At 43.7% G+C, this 15,900-nt stretch overlaps 1 protein-coding gene across 9 annotated transcripts in view; it reads right to left on the bottom strand.

Moving 5' to 3' along the window:
* Positions 1 to 15,900, bottom strand: part of Tgo (Aryl hydrocarbon receptor nuclear translocator homolog tgo) — a 50,355-nt gene that overhangs the window by 2,525 nt on the left and 31,930 nt on the right. For 2 of the 9 annotated variants that reach the window (XM_076787952.1, XM_076787946.1), the window contains 9 exons: positions 9,956 to 10,113; positions 3,978 to 4,295; positions 2,468 to 2,668; positions 1,394 to 1,585; positions 1,158 to 1,316; positions 891 to 1,041; positions 642 to 802; positions 269 to 453; positions 52 to 196 (listed from right to left, as the gene is read on the bottom strand). In XM_076787952.1, coding sequence (XP_076644067.1) covers positions 52 to 196; positions 269 to 453; positions 642 to 802; positions 891 to 1,041; positions 1,158 to 1,316; positions 1,394 to 1,585; positions 2,468 to 2,668; positions 3,978 to 4,295; positions 9,956 to 10,113 — 1,670 coding nt within the window. Of the gene's footprint in view, positions 1 to 51; positions 197 to 268; positions 454 to 641; positions 803 to 890; positions 1,042 to 1,157; positions 1,317 to 1,393; positions 1,586 to 2,467; positions 2,669 to 3,977; positions 4,296 to 9,955; positions 10,118 to 15,900 lie in introns of all 9 variants that reach the window. The other 7 variants (XM_076787951.1, XM_076787943.1, XM_076787944.1 and 4 more) reach the window with 6 other exon arrangements.

The following is a 15,900-nucleotide window of genomic DNA, read 5'->3' as shown; positions in this document are numbered from 1 at the left end:
GATTAACATTAGATGAAAGAGACCCGGTACAAAAATGATAGCCATACTTACCCGGATTATTAGGCACTGTGGTGACTGCATGATACTGTGTAGCAGGTGTCCTAGCACCGCTACTTAATTGAGTATAAGTTGGTCCGCTCGGTGACCTAGATGGACTTAATTGACTGTACTGATATCCTTCTGTTACCGGTTGCTGCTGAGAAACCCACACACTAATTAGTAACCAAATTTGAGAATTGTGAAAGGAAATTGATACGGATGCACTCACCTGTCTTCCGATAGCCCAAGCTTGCTGCACCGGGGTCGGCGATGTATTTGCTGGCTTTTGGATTCTACTTAAAACCGACGAAGATGCACTCTGCTGGCCAGGTGAGCCGTAAGCTATCGGCGACTGGGTGGTTTCGTAACCCTGATACACGTTTTGCGTGCTGGACGGCCTGGGCTGTTGAGGACCTATCGAACAGACTCGCATTAACAATGGGTTTTTTAAATTCACGACTACTGAGATTGCAAAGATGCATCCATGAACATTCAGTGGATTCTGTCCTAAATCTTCATCACAGGTCTGACACGATGTTATGGTGCAGGTGTTTAACAGGCTTCCGAAGCTTCATCTTTGAAAAAGAAGCTGGATGGCTTACCAGCTGTAGCTACAGTCACTGGATGTTGAGGCATCATGTGATGCCCCGAGTACAGAGGATCCCTAGCAGGATGTCTTTGAAGAGAATAGTCCAAGCCAGGTTGTCCATAGGCAGGTACAGCTTCGGTCTCTGTGTGACCATCGCTGCCAGGATGGAATGATCTTCAATAAGGAATAGGCGCATCCGTTAGGATGAATTTGGATTGAGAAATGCCATGGGTATCGGTCACGGACACGTGAAAATACTTACTTTGCATGCGTGTTGGTACAGACAATGTATTCGACGTCATCGTTGAACGGGTTTAAAAATGCAAATGCGGACGTCCTTAACCACACCCAGTCGCGATTTTTGGCTCGAAATCTGTACATCACAGACACCACTTGGCCTTTCAGCTTCAACACTGCGGAGACGAGTATTCGTTAACGACAATCAACAGGAGGACAATCGGTTCTTTCCACGCAGGGCTTGAAGATTTATTATCAGAACCGTTTCAAGCCCTGTTCCCAGGTACTTTACCTTGCTCGAAGCTTTCTCTCATGTGCGTCAAGTCTTCCGGGTGGAAGAATTCGTAGCACGGGTGACCTAAGAGTTCTGAAGGTGTGTAGCCTAGAATTCCACCGACTCTTTGGTCCACGAAGGTAAATTTACCTTCAGCCGAGTGACGCGAGATAAATTCTGAAAATCATTCGCAATTAGAAAGCTCAAGGTACTTCAGTCAAGATGGTTTTAATGGTACTTCATCTTTCGCTTACCATTATTGCTATTGGAACCTGCTAAATCGCTACTATTTGGTGTGCTAGTGACCTGTAGTCGTCCAATGGCAACCAGGCAGCAATTGCTGCTGGTGTTTTCATCTGCAACTACACCGTCAGGTCTAGCTTGAACACTACCAGGCCCCCTGTCACCTATGCCCACACCTGGTACACATGGGGGAACAAAATCACCTACAGCGTAAAATTATGAATCAGTCTATGACTCCTCATAATCATTCACTGGTTGTGATTTCTATGCTGATGCGTACTACAGTGTCGTGCTAAGTGTGTCAGGCTTACAATTACTTATACTATTTTGGGTTGGACTTGTGTCTGCGCGGATCGAGCCATCTCTGTCCCTTCACTAGTATATGTATGTAGAGAATAGTCATTTTGGAGACTATTAAATACAACATATTCTTAAAATAAACGAGGACAACGTTCTAAATGAGTGAACTTTTTTTCAGACATGCTATTGTGGGCTCAGAGATGCCTCCATAAACGCTGTTTGCCAAAAAGCTTATGCTCCATGCAATCTCGAATTACAATTTCCACTGTTTCAGTTAATCATGGTTAAAGTTTCAGTATAGGTTCGAACGTGAGAAACGCCAAATTTCCCGCTTGGGCGAACCAGGAAAGGTGTCTATACAAATTCGTTTGCCAGGAGGCAAAACGACTAGCATCGAGTGCCGGTCTTTCTGATTATGTATCGGGGGCCGCGACATGGCATACGAATTCCGCATCGAAGCCCGTGTGTCCCGGCATAGTTATCGGTATTCCGGCCCGTCTGTCGGCTGTTAGGTCAAGACGATTCCATTCATTCTTATAAACCGATCCGCACGGTATCCGTCCGTGGTCTGTCTCCGGCTCTAGCCACCGGCGGCTCTTAATTTATAGTACAAACGTCGCTATCCCCGTATTTCTACGAAGCCAGGCGCGGGTTCGTTCATATTCCACCTGCGAGCCGTCTCCCTCGCTTTAAAATAGAAAGTTGGCGCTACGTCGCGGTGCCGACCGTTATATGTCCGACGATTAACGACGAAACATTGGAGAATCCGTAGGGGCCAAACTCACCGGTGGGGGGCCAGTTTTTGATGTATCCTGTACAGTGGACCACCGCGTAATTCTGACCATCCCTGGCCGGGCCCAGCGAGTTCCTCTGCTTCATACGGTGGAGGCCATGAGCGGCGGCCATGTCGCCGGTTGTTTGAAGGTTCCCCACCTTCATGCGACAGATGAAGCCCCTCCTCGACCCCATGCACATCCTCATGGACGCTGCAACACGTCCAACAGTTCAACAATCCGTTCCTTCTATCGCTAGCGACATGTTAGAAACTATTTCATTCGTGGAAGTCATCAGCGTTATCGATAACAATTTTCAATTACTTGATGACGGAGTTCCCACTTTAAACTATTAGGGGGAACCATAAGTAATCAATTATTTTGAAATCTAAAACAAACTTTGTAGTAAATTCAAGTTTTTATTTCTTAATTTATTATATAATCTCCATCATTATCAAGGACAGTTTGCCATCTTTCCTGTAAATTTTCAATCCCCCTCTTATAGAAATCCAGGGTTCGTGAAGCCAAATATGACTCAAGGTGCCTCCTTGCATCTTCTACAGAATGTTTTATTTCTTAAATAATGCTCCAGAGATCTGAAAAGACCAGAGGGAGCAATATCCGGTGAGTACGGGGGGTGCGGTAAAACTTCCCATTGCAATTCTTTGATTTTTTCCTGAGTGAGTTTCGCTGTATGGGGCCGGGCATTGTCAGTTTGCAGTATTACACCTTTTCTGTGAACTAAAGATGCCCTCTTTTTCAATAGTTCTGAATACAGCCGTTGTAATTGCTGACAATACAACTCAGCAGTAACTGTTTCTCCAGGTTTCAACAACTCAAACTGAATTATGCCACGACAGTCCCACCAAATGCACAGTAACACCTTCCTAAGTGATAAGCTAGGTTTAGGGGTTGATACTGCGGTTTGATTTGCAGAAAGCCATTGCTTCAGACGCTTTATGTAATCACAAAGAATCCATTTTTCATCTCCGGCAACGATTCTGCTAAGAAATGGATCTCTACCAAATCTGGATAGCAATGAAGTGCAAATTGATCGATGAATATTCTCGTTGGTCTCAGATAATTGATGCGGTGCCCATATTCCTTGCCTATATGCCTTTCCCATTTCGTGTAGGCGCCTTTGTATAGTTGACCATGTGGACTCAATGCTTCTCGATAATTCTTATATACTTAATTTTGGATCAGTTTCCATTAGAGATTGTAGTGTGTCATTATCTAATTGAACTGGTCGTCCACTTCGAGGCCTGTCGAGGCAATACATCTCCATAAACATCGCAAATTGATGATCGCAATGACGAATATGATCCTCGGAAGAGGATTTTTTAGAATATTTAGAACACAGGCTGCTTTACCGAAAATTGTAAAAGAATACGTGTTTCCTCTTCAACGATCGGTACCAGAACTAAAGGCAAAACAAATTCTGTGCGAATAATTGATTACTTATGGGTATCCCTAATACAATCTAGTTAACTTCTTCGCGAAAGGGGCCACGTCCACTCACACTGGCCCTCCTTCTTCACAGTCCCCGTCTTCAGATCCAGGACCCTGCCTCCGTGCTGCGGCTCCTCCGCGCTGAGCTGCTCCCTCACCTTCTCCGTGTCATCGGGGTGGACCTGCGAGTACAGACTGGTCCCGTACCAGTCGCTCTGCGTGTAGTTCAAAACAGGTGCGACGGAATCGGAAACATAGATGATCCTGCCGGTATCGCAGCTGACCACGAACAGGAATCCGTCGGCCGCCTCCAGGATCAGATGTTTCAGCTCCTGGTCGGTGAGGAAGGAAGGTTTGTACGCGTTGTCCGTCGCCGTGCTTCCGGTACCTGAGACAAATTAAATTACAAGCTAACGTAAGAATGTCTGTCGATTCTGAATCCAAGAAGGACACCGTGGCGAATCACGTATCTTGTAAACGACCAATGTCGATCGGAAAGTTTTAGTCGCAAGACAGAGAGAGAGAGAGAGAGAGAGAGAGAGAGAGAGAGAGAGAATGTTACACGTGTATCGAGTAACACTTTCCAGGCGGGACGAATGAACGAGTGCCCTTGTACGTGAAGATTCAAGACGCTCCGGTGCTGGGATCTAATAGTTCCTTTGTTGAACATCTCAACCCCCTATCGATCGACGAGCTCCGCATCCCCTAAAAATTTAGATCACGGCAACCCTCTGCCGGATAGTTACCTTTATTCGTTGGGATCTGGGGTCTCTGGACCGTTTATCCAACGAGCTCTAGCTCCAAAAAGCCACGGTGCGCCTTTCACTCTGGTTGTCCTTGTCTAGCGCGAGTCTAATTTTCATTTAGGATTCCTTGGGTAATTACCAGCGAGGCTAGATTAAATGCCTCTTGGTGATTTAGCTTTGAAGATCACGGTGATCCTCTACCGGGTATCTCTCTTCCTTCGTTAAGATGCCTAGGTCTCAGGGTCTAGATCCGAGGACCATAGCTCAGGATCTAGCACCAGGTACACTTTTAGATTAATTTCCCTTACTTCTTCAGACTTCAAAAATAAAAAGAAACATGCTTTTCTTCCTCCGAAAAATCAAACTTCGGAATTGAAATAGCAGCCATGTTCCGAAAAATCAACGTCGTTTTAGATAAAGCGATAGAAGTTGCAATGGTTACCGCGTACCGCGTTTTATAATACAAATGGCGTTTCAGGAAGCAAAAATGAAAGTGTACGTAGCCCCTTGGGACTATTATTATCTTTGCAGAAGGATAGGCCACGGCAGAGTTTCAACGAAGAATATTCCAGCGTCGTGTTGAAGGACAGCAAGAAGAAGCCCGTTGCGGACGGCTCGGAGGAGAGAGCAGATCGTAAGATCGCCGTGGAAGTGAAGCCATCGGGTTCGCTATGATTTACGTCGCTACTAAACGTAATAGTGTATATAGATCGAGATCAAGAGCGTGCTAAGATCGCCGGCGGGCCGGCACGCTGGATCGTCCGTCTCCGGGCGCTCGTGGAGAGGAAACCCGACCGAATCGCGCGGCATTAATGTCCATCGAAGACGTTCTCCACGTGGAAGGTAATGGTAACGAAGGTCACCCGGGGTCTTCCATAGATCTTGTTTGGAAGTCGTTAAAGTACCTCTTCCCGGAATTTCTCCGTATATCGGGGTAAAGATCGCATCGCGCCCCTCTCTTTCTCTCTCTCTCTCTCTCTCTCTCTCTCTCTCTCTCTCTCTCCCTTTCTCTCCTTCTTTCTCCCTCTCTCCCTCGCTGTCTCGTTCACTGCCGCCTCGCGGGATCCTGTCCGCTTTGCAATTCCGATCTTGCACCTCGATAGTTACCTGCGCTGCCGAGCTGCTCCGTCCTCATTTTTGGTACGGAGGTTCGGCACCGAATTTCTTCGTGTCTCTTGCCTGTCTCTAGACAAGCCTCCAATTTAAAATTAAAATTGATAAAAGTCTATTACGAATTTCTCTTCAACTTCAGGAACCTCCTCAAGTTCCTACAAATTTTTCTAGGTTTTATCTCCTCCGAATTTTTAACAGATCATTCGACAGCAACAACTTCAATCGTCATCCTTAGCGATTCAATCGTTTCGTTCGGTATTATTAGGTGATAGATTTTTAAGCTCTCCTTTTGGAACAGCAGAATCATTGAAAATTCTGTTAACAGGCTTGCCGGTAGATAAAGTGTTCCATGGTGCTCTGTTTTCTCTGGAACCCCCGTCTGAACCCTGCGTTCCCTGAACTCCCAGCTACCTTCTAGGCAGTATACTCGTATCAAATTCGGCGTTGATTTTCCTAGACTATAAATGTCCTCCGAAGAACCAGCTATTGACATAAACGGTGGTCTTCCAATCTGAATTTTTCTTTTGTAACGGTGTTCTAGTCTTCGACGAGGATTTGAAGGAGAGCTACCGATGGGTCTAGCATCCCCTAAACCTGCGTATCGCTTGTCACTAGACCAGCCAAGTCCCCGATGAGACTTGAATGAGCAGGATATTGAACAATTCGAAAAATCGGTGGTATCGTCTGAATTTGGTTGATGTTTCGAAGGTTTAGGTTGAACCCGGGCCCGAGAGGTGCGTCGGGCGCAACGAGGACAAGGGGTGCGTGTAGAACGCGGCGCGGGAACGATCGTCGACGTATCCCGGAGGCGATAGCCTCTCCTCCCGGTCAGGTAAGAGAGAGGCTCTCCGGTTCGAGCAATTTGTATTCAGCGGCCCTCTTGTCGGGAAAGAGGAGAAGTGGCTATAAACAATGCGACGCACCACCAATACTTAGCTGGGAATCACGGCACGCACACCGATCCAGAAACGGGGAAGGGGACAACGGGGCATGTGTGCTGGGTTTGAGTGCGTGTGTGCACGCACGGGAGAGAGCCTAAGCTCTCACCGAGCCGAGCCGTGCCGCTCGCTCGTCCGGGGCTAAAGGGACAGCCGACCGAGCAACTCCACCCATTCTTACACCGGAAGCATATAATCGCGCTTTCTGCATTCGATATGACCAACAACCGACGAAACCTTCGGTGAATTACGACCGTTCCGGTGCAACCCGCCGGCCGGATGGCTTCTCCGAGACTGACAACAACCGGACAAACTCGTGGCACGACTATAGTCATCCCCCTTTGGATGCTACAGGTACCGGGACCATTTCCACGGACAATTAACTGGACAGTCAAAAACGATTCTCTGCGACGCTAGGTGCTAATAGCACACATCCTCGAAATATTTTCCAAAACAGCAGCAACTTCGTCCGATACAAATCAACCTTTTTCTTGGGCAAAATCTGAGCACCAAATTGAAAATATCTTACAACGAGTACTAAATCGCAAGAACGTCTATAAAAAATTTCGTGCAAATAGATCAGCTGGATCTCAAGACATTTTTAGTCGCTTCAGTAAAGGTACTATTTACCTAGTAAAAGTTCTGAGCAAGGAATTTGAACAACTAATCGAAAAGATCTTATAGAGTATACTAAACCACAGTCTCAAGAACGTCTATACAAAATTTCGTGCAAATAGATCAGCTGGTTTTCAGGACATTTTTAGTCGCCTCAGCAAGGGTACAATTTATCTAGTTAAAAATTCTGAGCAACAAATTTGAACAACTAATCGAAAAGATCTTATAGAGTATACTAAACCACAGTCTCAAGAACGTCTATAAAAAATCTCGTGCAAATAGATCAGCTGGTTTTCAGGACATTTTTAGGCGCTTCAGCAAGGGTACAATTCATCTAGTTAAAAATTCTGAGCAACAAATTTCAACAACTAATCGAAAAGAATAGAGTATACTAAACCGCAGTCTCAAGAACGTCTATACAAAATCTCGTGCAAATAGATTCGATGATTCCCGAGATATTTTTAGTTCCTCTGGCAAGGACGCTGTTCGTCCAGCAAAAATGTAATTGGTTTTGAAAAGAAGCTCGAGAAAAACAGTTCCGATTTGATTCGATTATGCCGGTTCGTGGATGACGATCGAACGAATGGTACACGTGGGATTACGTCCGGCACGAGTGTCGAACCCGGTCAACGTCCTCTCGGTTGTGTCTACCGTGGCCCGAACCCCGCAGGAGTTCGCTAATCAAAGTTTCGAATTTGCGACGGTATTATCGAACGGTGCGGAAAATACAATTTCACCGCGGGCACATAGGTGTGTCCGATAAAGTGGACGCAAAGTAGCCAGCCAACGGACGTGACGATTACGTCCCCGTGGTGTTTGAGTTATCCGTCACGGGCAGCGAAATAACTTCGGCAACGCGATCTTCGAGTTTTGACGCGCGGCGATTGAATTACGCCCTGCCGAGCGAGCTCGATTCCTTTTCAACTGCGACTATCGATGCTGAACTTTGAGAATCTACGCGGTTGATCGTTGCTTCGGATATCATAGCTTTGCACTGGAATACTTTAAAGAACCACCGAGTAAAAGGCTGACGAAGTACACACGCTACCGCTCAAAAGTATCCGGACACTTGCGAAATATGTATTAGCACTGCATAAAGGTTACTTCAGTGCCTAAAATCGATTTTTATTAGTTTCCTGTGAAATATCTAACGTTTTAAATTAAAAATTACCTATGTGGAACTTACCAATACTGCGCTAAAATTAACACTTTACCGACCGGTTCCGGTCGAACGTCTTACACGCTTCTTACCGATCATTCGACCACAAATACTTCCCTGACCCCGGCTCTGTTTCCAACCGATTAAGGGTTGGGTAACCACATTCTGTCGGCAGATTTAACCCTTTGCACCCGAGCGGCGTCTCTGAAGCACCACTAGAAATTCTTGTGGCATTATTTAAAAAATATTACAAAATATTTGGTACATTACAAAACTTGTATTTCATAGATCACTAAACATTTAAATATTATATGTGGAAATCGGATCAGTTTCGTACGAATAAAATGAAAATATTCCAAGACGGAAGAAAAATGTAGTTTTAGAATGAAAATTGTGCCGAGTGCAAAGGGTTAATAGACTAACAAACTATTAAACTAATAAACTAATATGCTTCCGGTCGGTAAGCGTCCGGGACAAAAAGCCGATTAATAAAGTGTTAAATACGAGATTCATCGACGTATCCACCGCGGAGTGTCTGGATACTTTTGAGCGGTAGTGTATTTACAGACAACTTTCCAACAAGACCGCGTCTCTTCGTGTATTCATCAGGATTTTGTACTTTCATGGCTTTCGTTCAAGCGTTGTTTCTTCTTCAACGGTAGAACTGTAATGATTCCAGGCTGGAGTTGTAAAATTAGTATAGGAGAACTGAAAGCATTTCTTCGCCTCTTCAGCAAGATCTTGCCTTTAATGAAGCTGATATTGTTTCTTCTTCGCTGTAACATTATGGAGCACGTTTGGACGTAAGAAACTGACGTTGACAAATTAATATACTAGGATAGAAATCGTTTCCTCGTTTCCTCCGCTATTGGTCTTTACTGGAGCTAATGTTATTTCTTCTTTATTGTAGAACTATGTAGAACGTTTGGATGTAGAAAACTGTTGCTGAAAAATTAGTATGCTAGGATAGACAGCGTTTGTCGTTTCCTCCGCGAGTCTATTGGTATTTACTGGAGCTAATGTTATTTCTTCTTTATTGTAGAACTATGTAGAACGTTTGGATGTAGAAAACTGTTGCTGAAAAATTAGTATGCTAGGACAGACAGCGTTTGTCGTTTCCTCCGCGAGTCTATTGGTCTTCACTGGAGCTAATGTTATTTCTTCTTTATTGTAGAACTATGTAGAACGTTTGGATGCAGAAAACTGACGCTGAAAAATTAGTATCAACTGAATTGGGCCGATACTGTTCGTTCTTCCCTGTACAATTACGGAGAACGTTTGGACGGAGAAGCTCGTCGATCTCTCGCCTGCCGTTTTCGAACTTTGCGATTTAGGTCGTCGTTGTTTTCAGTATTGCGCGAAGGTGAAATTTGTGAAACGAGAAAATTGATGGTAAGTGGTTTGGGAGATAGGTGCGATTCGCGTTCCCGATGACTCAATCGAGGATAATAGGAAGGTAGCAAGAGAAGGTACTCACCCCTGAGGGTCTTCATATGGGCGACCGCCATCCTGAGTATAGTCAATTTGTCCGGTTTCCGCGCCAGGTTTGAACACGTCGGCACCATGTCCGATAGTTCGGTGATGTAGGCGGTCATCTTGTTGCGCCGCCGCCGCTCGATTTCGCAATGATTCTCCCTGCAGTAAGTCGCAAGACAAAACCAAGGTAATTGCATAGTTCGAGGAATGGGTTCTCGTCTGACGGCGGGAACGATCGTAAACGACGGGGACCCGCCGGATCCGAGATTACACGCGAGAACTCCGGGGAAACATGGGATTGCTTGATCCGCCGGAGAGAACGTCCCGAAAAACCTCGGGAAGAATTCTTCAGCAATGTTTAATCCCAATCTTAACACATTTGATCGACAGTTGTTACTTAAAATTCACTTTTGCGAAGCACAAAATTGTGCGAAGTCTGAATCAAACGCAATCTTGTGCTTGCGACAAAGCTATAAACATCGGTCGCATTCATTGCTGAGTCGTTCAAGAAAATTACTAGACTGCGGATCTTTCTGCGAAATAAAAATTGTTTACCTTAATCGCAAGAGCCAAATTTCAATCTTTCGTTCACAATTTTAACAAGACGACGATACTGCGTCGATGGTGTTTAATTATTTCAACTCTCCTTCGGTTTCAAATGGTACCTGTTCGTTTTGTCGTCAATGCATAAAATCCGCAGTCTAGCTACAGAAACAAACTAATACAAGAATTAATTTTAAAAATACCTTTAAAAAATTGTTAAATAAATCTGTGAACGGCCTAAGGAACGGGAAAAGGAACCACCGTCCTTTAAATTTATGAATCCATCGATTATATTTCACTCTTGCTGTGGCTCTCGTGGTGAAAAATGGCAAAGAATTTCTTGGTACTCGCTTTCAGAGTAAAAATCGGGATAAGATGAAAGTGAAATGAGGACGAGATGAAAAGATAAGTTCCGCTACGGATCGGGGTAAAATGGTGGTGCAGGTATTGTCGAGTTGGTAGAGGGTAGTTGGAGAATTTTTTGCGATCGGAGACGAAAGCGGAAACGCGTTGGACGCGTTTGAAGGAATCCGGCGGCGCGTAGGAATTTCCATCGAGCGACCGTCATTGATAAGAGTGTTCGTGATCGATGCCGCCAATAAATTCTGAAACGATGCCCCATCGAGAGACGGGATATCGGGTGAGACCACAATTTCAGGGTTGCCTCCCTGTTATTACGCTACCAGAGCGGGCGAGGGAGGCGAGCAATGGGCGAACACACGTCTCCTCTCGGTGTGCCGCGCCGGTAATTGTCGGCGAGCAATCGTAAATTTAATGGCATTTAATTCCTGATAATTCCCCGGGTCTGGATAGCGCGCGAGAAACTTTTGGAAGTTGCACACACCGGAATTATATTTGTTAATTGATCGAACGCCCTTCGCTCCAATTCTATACCAAAAGAAAAAAGAATTATTAGGGGTGCCCATAGTGTTCCTGATTTCTCAACATTTTTCATTTCTCGAGAAATGAGAAATGAGGCAATATTTCTCGAGAATTTTTAATAAAATAATGAAATATTGGCAAACTTTTACCAAACTTTTATGAAGTGAAACATTACGCTTTTGTTTTGAAATGACTTCTTAAGAAACATAATGCGTCTAATGTAAAATCAGACAATCTACTTCTTTTTTTTTTTTTGTAACAAAATCTGTAGCCGTAGTAAAATTTCCTTCATTTTGTGTGGATGTTGGCTTTATCGTATACAGAACATCCAAAAGTTGCTGAAGATTGGGTGTCTTTTTTCTAGTGGACTCAAAAATTTGGAATTCCTTTGTTGGAGTCCGGAATTTATTTTCTTCTGCCGCTAAACTCTTGACACTAAATTCTTGAAGGCTGTCTGCAATTTCTAATTCTAACTGTTTTTCCAGTGATAGTTCCCCATTCTGAGAATCTGAAAGTTTTTCACTATTTTCATAAGAATCATTGTTATATTTTCCAAAAAGTCTGCTTAGAATTTGTTTTGCCACTTTATACATATCTGCCTTGGATGTTAAATAAAACAATGTATCTGCTGAATCTTTTTGCAGAGATTCTGGATTATGCAGATATTTTATAAGGGATAAAACAATCTTGTCTCTTCTTTTAGATATTTCTTCTGTAATAACAACAAGAAACTCATTACTCAATTCAGTATTCAGTTTTTCTAAAGTTTTAAATAAGAATTTAAGAGAATTTAAGAATTTATATGTTATAAAATAAATGAGATTCATAAGAATTTTCCTAGATTTACATTTCTCGAGAAATACTGGAATTTCTCGAGAAGGAACACTAGGTACCCATAAGTAATCAATTATTTGCACAGAATTTGTTTTGCCTTTAGTTCTGTACCGATCGTTCAAGAGGAAACGCGTATTCTTTTACAGTTTTCGGTGAAGCAGCCTGTGTTCAAAATATTCTAAAAATACCTTGTAATAAAATGGCGGCGTCCGTACCTTCCGTGGATCATATTCGTCATTGCATACTTTTTCATGTGGGATTTAATGCAACAGAAGCAACAAAGAAAATTTTCGATGTTTATGGAGATGTATTGAAGGTCAACAAGTGTCAACGTTGGTTCAGAAGGTTTGCTGCTGGTGATTGTGATCTCTCTGACAAGTCTTGAAGTGGACGACCAATTTGATAATGACACCCTAAAATCTCTAGTGGAAGCTGATTCAAAATTAAGTATACAGGAATTATCGAGAAGCCTTGGGCCCATATGGTCAACTATACAAAGGCGCCTACACGAAATGGGAAAGGCATATAGGCAAGGAATATGGGCACCGCATCAATTATCTGAGACCAACAAGAATATTCGTCGATCAATTTGCACTTCGTTGCTATCCAGATTTCGTAGAGATCCATTTCTTAGCAGAATCGTTACCGGAGATGAAAAATGGATTCTTTGTGATAACATAAAGCGTTCGAAGCAATGGCTTTCTGCAAATCAAACCGCAATATCAACCCCTAAACCTAGCTTATCACTTAGAAAGGTGTTACTGTGCATTTGGTGGGACTGTCGTGGCATAAGTCACTTTGAGTTGTTGAAACCTGGAGAAACAGTTACTGCTGAGTTGTATTGTCAGCCATTACAACGGCTGGAATCAGAACTATTGAAAAAGAGGGCATCTTTAGTTCACAGAAAAGGTAAAAATATAAAAATAGGAAAAAATCAGAGAATTGCAATGGGAAGTTTTACCGCACCCCCCGTACTCACCGGATATTGCTCCCTCTGATCTTTTCAGATCTCTGGAGCATTATTTAAGAAATAAAACATTCTGTAGAAGATGTAAGGAGGCACCTTGAGTCATATTTTGCTTCACGAACCCTGGATCTCTATAAGAGGGCAAACTGTCCTTGACAATGATGGAGATTATGTAATAAGCTAAGAAATAAAAACTTAAATTTACTACAAAGTTTGTTTTAGATTTCAAAATAATTGATTACTTATGGGCCCCCCTAATATATTCGATTTAACGAAAATATTCGCAAGTAAGGGAATTTCTGTTTGGTAATTTGCCTGGCATCCAGGATGCTCCCGCGACTGGGAATCGCGAGGTAGGAGTTCCTTTTGTGTCTAGCAGCGAGATAAGACCCTCCATCTCATCCCGAGTCCATCAGGAACTATTACCTCATACTTATTCTGCCTTCGGAACCACGGGTCTCGTTCCGTCCATGTAAATACACGGGAAAGCGCATCGAAATCCCGAGATGCCGCGGCATCTTTCATTCAATTTCCCCTCTTTTATTACGCCCCGCGTTGTCCCGATCGAATTTGCATTCCTCCGGCCGAATAACACCGCGAACTATATTACAATACCGCGACGAACGGATAATGAGAGAAGCATTAAATGTGTAACCAATTGTTCTCGAGAAGGAGATCTCGGATAAAATGTCAAATATGTGTTTGTATAATCGAGCATAAGTATCGTAGAAAATTCGAGGCACATTCACGCTGCAGCGTTGCAACGGCCCGTCATTATTGGAGCATAAATGAAACGTGACTGCGGGAGGATATTGTTTAGATTTATGTCCAAGGTAATGTCTTCGTGTCGTGAACATTGACCTCTCGTTAAGTTCCGCGTCCAGGACGTCCACCCCGTCTGGAGCACCGCGACCCCATTCAGTAAAATCGTTCTCCAGTTGGCGACGCCATCTTGATTAAAATGCCCGGTTCGTTATCAACCATTCCGGTGGTAAACCGACTACACAACTGATGCCAACGTTCCAAAAACTTGCAGTTTATACAGTTTGTTGTTCGAAGTTCTGGTACACATATTCAGAGAATCCACGATTTTCTTTTACTAAATCTTGTTGATATTTCCTAAAGGAGGTAGATACTTGGAATTTAATAAAATATTTCACCAAAGAAGACAAGCAAGGAAATATAATTCTTAAAATTTATTAATGCCTCTGCTCTTTCGAAGCGCACTTGGCCACTTCTGCCATAAGTTCACGAGACGGTAATTGAAGAGCAAAAATATGGTGAGTCCAGATTTCGAGAATTGCTTAGTTCAAGCAAATATAGAAAAATCTGTACAAATTCAACGAGTGTTTAAATGGAGTTGGGTTGACAAAGGTAACCGACAAAAGAGCGTAAAATGCAGGAATGAAGAATGCTAGGTTTTTGAAGGTTCGAAGGCCCAGGAGGAGATGCAGTAATGATATTCCAGGTGGATGTTCGGAGGCAGGAGGATCCTCCTTCCATTTGGTTGGAAGTCCAGGAGGATCGGTAACGCTGCTCGGTGCTCGGTGCTCGGTGCTCGGTGGAGCGGCGTGGGCCCCTCGAGCAGGCCCGCTATTTAAAAGAGGCCAGGGCGCTTAAAGCGCAAGTATAAAGCAGGGTATGTAACGTGCAGGACGGTAGAAGAACACGAGGAGAAACGGGCCGAAGAGGAACGCGATCCGTGGAGCAGGACGGAGAGAACTCCTGGGTCAAGGGTCAGACGTTCCGAAGTTGCCCGCTCGCTCCGTGGGTCCAGCCAAGGCTATACAGGGTGCTCGATCCTACCGGACCCAATTCTAAAACCAGCCGACAACAAAAATTATCCTATCCTAGCTTACATCTCGTTTTGCACTTTTGTTCGTACAGCTGTTTTTCCTTTGCAATCTCGTATTCTAAAACAAGTACATCAAACTGTGGCACAATCGTTGACACACCGTGTACCTCTAGGCAAAATAAAAATGATTTCCATCCATTGATGCAAATGTAATCTCAAGAGCTTTTTCGCAATTGCGAAAGAAAGGAACGAAATATTAATTTCCTTCTCGCTTTATCAATTTTAATAAGCCGAAGCTATCACACTGATATCCTGAAATTTGATCGATCGAATAATCCCCTTTTTTAATTGGCAAACAATAAATCAGATCGAGCAACAATCTTTTCGTAAAAAGATACGTGACACGTTTGAACTGATCAATTTGTTTTGCAGCAAATCTCGGCAGAAACAACTTGAGCTATTAATTAATACGTTCGACGGCGGAGGCGACGCGGTGAATGCAACGATAGCGCTTTATCGAGCTTCTTTTATTAGGATTCAAGATAGCCATCGATTTCTTCGTTATCTTTAGCAATTAGTCCGCGGCCATCGATCAGTTTATCGAACAGGGGAGAAAAATGTATGGACACCTGAAATCGGCAAGATAAGAAAAGAGGTTCGGTCGGCAGCCATGTTGTGTCAGGAACGGGATGTAGCTACCATCTTGTCAAGTTTCAGAAAACTGTCCGAATGATGCGAACAATGGGAAGACATTGTTAGGCTGTTTGACTGGAAAGAAAAAGGAGCTCGAAGCGTTGGAGTAAATCTTTGAAAATGCTTTTACGATGGAATTGTTAAGAACCAATTTTTGACGGGTACACCCTGTACATCGATCTCCGCACGTACCGCACACATAAAATCATTCTTCGGGGGGTAAAGAAGAGGC

Source organism: Halictus rubicundus, chromosome 5 (assembly GCF_050948215.1).
Source record: "Halictus rubicundus isolate RS-2024b chromosome 5, iyHalRubi1_principal, whole genome shotgun sequence".
Classification (NCBI taxonomy): Eukaryota; Metazoa; Arthropoda; class Insecta; order Hymenoptera; family Halictidae; genus Halictus; species Halictus rubicundus.
Note: the sequence above shows the minus strand (reverse complement) of the source record. Positions and strands in the feature narration are given on the sequence as shown.